Consider the following 5,531-nt stretch of genomic DNA (forward strand, 5'->3'; position numbering starts at 1 on the left):
ATTAATTGATAAATTAATTACAAACAGTGCATTCCCTCTAGAGGAAGTACTAAGATTCCAACCCGTCAGGAACCATTCATCTTCAAAATTAAGATACAGTAGTTGCCCTCTAATGAGTCTTAATTATTATGTATATATCTAGCTAGCTAGCACTATTATTGCATCCAAGAAGAAGCAGCAGCATCAAATACATATATATAGCTAAACAGTAATATATAATAATTATATAGTCAACCAATTAGGCTGCTTCATTAGACTGCAGAGAGAGAGAGAGAGAGAGAGAGAGAGGAAAAGAGCAGGATAAATGGTCCATTAATACGTAGGATTCTAGGCCTAAGTGCGTACTTGGATTATGACCTTTTGATGGGGTCTAGGGTTATTAATTAGTTGAGTAATGGTAGTAACTCAAACAGGAAAGTTCTGATTCCCTTGCATTAAAAACTCCAAGACAGTCAGTCTAGCAATTAAGAAATGAAAATAACAATTTGATTAGCTGAGGACTTGCCTCACTTCCAAAGCACGTGCTAATTAAACTCGGATCCTAATATGATGAAAATTAATATCCATTAAAAAGCTTTTGAAATTTATGATGAAAGCATTGATATTACTAGCATTGTTTTCAGTTCATAATTTAATATAAAATTTGAGAGAAAATATATATAAGTAGTTTTGTTCATACATGTTTGTGTGTGTGTATATATATATATATAAATGTTCGTGCAAGAATAATCCATATGCATGCATTGCCATCACTATTTCACACTTTCATCCTCACTGTGCCTTTGCTATTACGCACTCCCCAAAGTCGCAAAAGACCACAACCCCACTACTACTTGCTGCCCTCCAAAAGCACTAAATTACAGCGCCCCCCCCCCCCCCCCCCCTCTTTCTCTCTCTCTCTCTCAACATATATACCTGCATCCACCACGGATTAATATGTTTCACTTCAATGGATATATAACGCCATTCTCATCATCGATCTCTCACTTCCGATACTAAGTAACACTGCTCCTCATCAATATCCGTTCATTGCTTTATGAATCTCCACCCTGCAATACTTGCTTCCTCATCATGGATGATAATCCAAGCGAATTCAGTACCAGTTCCACTAAATTCCTTCCCCAAGGAACTAACTTTTTCTGGAAAACACTTTCCCATCTCTCCTCAAACCCCCTCTTCTCCATTCTAGTCACTGTATACGCTCTGGTTTTCCTCTACTTCCCTGGCCATCTCCTCAGAGTTGTTTTCTCTCCGGTGCTCATCTCAACTGGAACTCTACTGCTGACCCTTCTCAGGTTAGGAGCAAACCAAACGGCGGAAAATGAATCGATGATCAATTCTGCCGAACCAGAACCAACACCATCTGATCATCTCGATTCCGCGGATGATCAAGATTGCAAATGGGTGTCTTCGAAGACCAATGTGGAGTCCAGAAGCGATATGGGTTTCTGCTTGGAGTTGGATCTGGACCCGGAACCGGGCCCGTTTTACGCCGAGAGCTCCTTCGTCGAGTGGAACGTAGGAGCGCCATTGGAGGTCATCTACGAGTTAGAGTACGAGGGTGAAGAAGAGGAGCAAAACGACGACGTTCCAGCAGGGAACCAAGATACCCGTCCGTCCTCCATGGAGAGATACCCGTCGCTGTCGCTGTACTACCCGGAAACTGACTCGGACACCTCCTCTGACGGCGGGTTCCCTGACGCCGGCGGCTGGAACACGCTGGAGGGCATCTGCATCAGATGGGACGAAGAGGATAGGGAAGGGTTGATAGAGATTACGCTCGACGGGAAGAGAAGGAGCGAACAGTTTCACTTCGAAGAAGAGAACCTCATTGAGATTGACATATCTCCGGCGAGAATTCGCGAGTTCGCCGGTGAGAAGGTGAATTTTCCGGCCACGCTTGGGTTGATTTAACCGTGATGAGTGAAAGATAAGATAGGGAATTAATGCATTTGGACGCGTAAAAAAACAAAAAAAGATTTTGGACTTTTGTTTGTGTAATCCGTGTTTTGGGTCGTGGGTTTGGGTTTGATAGATGGATAGATAGATAGATTATAGATAGATGGCCCTCCTATTACCTCAATGTGCATGTATACTCCTTAAAAGTCGCTAAATCCCAATATTTGAATGACTATTATACCCTTGCTTTTATATCAAATAATTAAAGAACTTCTTTCGTCGATACGACGCCAATTGGAAGGCGAATGAATTCACAAAGAGTGGGTGATATGACTGATGCTCAAAGTGGATTTTATTGTTGTTCAATGTACATGCTAGCTAGCTAGTGAAAGGAACTTCACGTCTAAGGGTTGGGAAAGAATATCACACATCCACTATCTCAAAATTAAATTTAATGTTAATTTTACATTCATTCTCTCTCTCTCTCTCTCTCTCTCTCTCTCTCTCTCTCATTGTTATATATATATATATATCCTATCTCCCATATATATATATATATATATATAGCATTTGGACTTGTGTTTGGTAAACATCCTATTCATTCAAATACAATTTGATTGACAATTTTCTTTCTGCCGGTGTTATTCTCTTTCTTTCGTCTTTTGTTAATTATTGATTGATGACCTTATCTTCAAGACTTTGCTATGCGCCAGAGAAAGTTTTTGTACGTAGCTTTTCTCTCTCTGTTTGTTTCTCCATTGAACTCAACGGCCATCAACTCATCACTCTCTTTACTTTCTTCACTCTCTTTACTTTCTTTAAAGAAATACACTTTATCTCAATGGCAATGACAAAGGAACAGCAGGTCTTCATCCCTCAACTTTTGATTTGACATTTTCATGGTTCGCTCTCAAACCAACTTTTCTCCTCAATTATATCATCCTACTTGGATTATCTTTGAGACAATTCTTCATATTTTAATTTAATTATAATTGTTATTTTAACTTATAAGATCAATTTAATTAAATTAATTTTGATCTGACGATAATTTTAATTAACAGATTAAGATAAATTTGAAAAATCTAATCTGAATGTAATTGTGATTTGATGTATATAAATAAATAGGTAAGTAATTCTGATTCATTAATTAACAGACAATTCCCAATAATTTGTCAAAATATATATTCAGATGATAGCGGTTACGTGTCTTGTTTGTGTTTTTTAGCATGAAAATCAAAGTATCAATATATGATACAATCAGTTATTTGAAGTCATGAAGTTAAAATTTAGTGAGAAGTCTTTCGACATAAGTGAGTGCTAGGGAATGAAAGCAATGGATCTAGTGCTTGGGTTTAGATACAATAATTCAAGCATTTGTGCTTATCAGCTGTGGGTGCAGACACTGGAGCTACAGGTGTGACTGTGAGAAGCTTTATTAGGGTATTATTATTATAAATCATGAGAGAGAGTAGTCAAATTGGTGATCAAAAGAGGATGAAGCTTACAAGAAAGGCCAATTTTGTAGATGGTGACATTGAAGGGCTTCATCAACTGTCTCCTTTCACAAGTCTGAACCTTTCTTCAGTTCTTAACCCATTCAACATGTTATCAAAAACCAAAACAAAAAGGCCTAAATAAGATGAATATTGATGCTCAAACTAACTTATAACGTAAAAATTGAGTCACCATGATGTATAATGAATTTTGAATAAATTCTATTGTTTAATAATAAAATTATCACAAAAAATAAAATATGTGAAACATGATTAAAATAAGTGCGTAAAGAGATAGAATAAAATAAATCAGTATCAGAAAAAAAAAAAAAAAAAACTTTTAAAATGCAACATTAAATATAACGACTTAGCCATAAAAATTATTCAAAAGTTAGAATTTATAAAATCGATCTCAGTTGAGTAATTATTTATTTTAGGGATTCAATGGGTATCCTAACTGCTTGAATTTTGGGCATTTACAAGGAAGACTGGAGGAGTATTCTCCAGTCTCTGCGTATCTTTAAATTCCTAATCCGACTTTCATTCTCGGATGGCTGAAGGGCTACAGTTAAAATCTCAAGAGTATGGTGAGGTCAGGACTTTAAAGGCCGCAGTTTTTGGGCCCAGCCCAGTACCGAATAGAGAGAAGCCCAAATTCGAGAATCAACGGTTTGAAACTTTGGATGGGCTATTGGCCCATTATCAATAGTAAAAACAAGGGTTGACGCGACAGCGACTAACATGAGGAGACTTTCCTGGGCCGGGCCTGCTTCTGCTGTGCATTTAAGATTGACACGTGGAAGACCCCCACCCCAAGCTATTCAATGACTGACATTCCCTTGGGTTGGGACAGTAGACAAAGATTGGACGGTGACGCCGACGTTTGGCGATATAAAGAACAAAAAAAAAAAAAGACTGTTGGGAGAACGTGGCCTTCTTTGCGTTTAGGGGACACCAGCTTTAGCTTGGTTAGCCGGTCTATCCCACCAAAAGATAAAAAGATGATGATGAACGAAGCTATCAGCTATGGAAGAAGGATTTAAGATTAAGATTATATTCTTAAGAATTAGTCAAGGAATAATTGAAATCTATAACACTTAAATTTGAGATTTGATTTTATCGATATTATCACTTATTAGTAAATTATAATAATTCTACTAATATTAAATTTAAATTAATGATTTTGTTAAGCAAAATATTTGGTGTGTTACTGTATTAGTTTTAATTATATATATTTATATATAATCAAAACTAATGCATGGATCATCAATTTAAACTAATAAAATTATGATAAAACATCATTATTCTTTTATAGTATATATGTGAGAGTGGGGACATAATTATTATCTTGGAGTGGTGATGTTGAGTTTGCAACTTTACACACTCACACGACACTCTCTAATCTTATCTTATCATCTCAGATAGTCTATCATATAGTAGAGGGGGAGAAGGATGCTTCTGTTCTGCTGTTGCTAAATCTCTTATTTAATTTACTTGTTAAACTTTGTAAATTGACCACTAAATGAAAGTTTGAGTTACATTTCTAACTAAAATTATTACACTCGACAATATGTTGGGGATCAAGTTTTGTTGAAATATTTATAAATAAAAACAAATTTAAACTTGTGAGAAGTTCTCTAAATAAGATTAACTTTATAGTTATAGTAAAAGATTATCATGATCTATTTACATTACCATGAATTGAGTTTATTTGGTAGAGTGCATATTAATTGACTGATATAATTTTTATATGATTTGTGATTTACCAATGAAAAGGGGTAAATTTAATTTACTTTTATTTTAACCCCACCTAAGCTATTTTGACCAAGCGAAATGAACGCATAAAACTCCTCCTCGAAGGGTACGCAAATAATAAAGTAACAAGGAATTAGAGATGACTTTCCCAAAATTTGGGCTAAACCACATCATACTTGAATATAAAATTTAACATTATTGTTCACCGGGGGATGGTGGGGGCACGTTGAATCCGCAACCTAACCCACAAATATAATATATATATATAAGTATTATTATATATTTATAGTGTAATGGTAATGTAACATGTTGAATCCTCATGGCCAATTCGTAATGGGGACCCACCACCTCTTCCTCAGTAGTTCCCACATGAATGCACAGTGG

The 5,531-nt window shown here is 36.1% G+C and overlaps 1 protein-coding gene across 1 annotated transcript; it reads left to right on the forward strand.

Annotated features, from left to right (window-relative positions):
* Positions 1-869: 869 nt before the first annotated feature.
* Positions 870-2,166, forward strand: LOC127807282 (uncharacterized). The gene has a single exon (XM_052344996.1). It carries the CDS (start codon positions 1,072-1,074, stop codon positions 1,912-1,914), a length of 843 nt encoding a protein of 280 aa, XP_052200956.1. The 5' UTR covers positions 870-1,071; the 3' UTR covers positions 1,915-2,166.
* Positions 2,167-5,531: the final 3,365 nt, after the last annotated feature.

Source organism: Diospyros lotus, chromosome 8, assembly GCF_014633365.1.
Source record: "Diospyros lotus cultivar Yz01 chromosome 8, ASM1463336v1, whole genome shotgun sequence".
NCBI classification, from domain to species: domain Eukaryota; kingdom Viridiplantae; phylum Streptophyta; class Magnoliopsida; order Ericales; family Ebenaceae; genus Diospyros; species Diospyros lotus.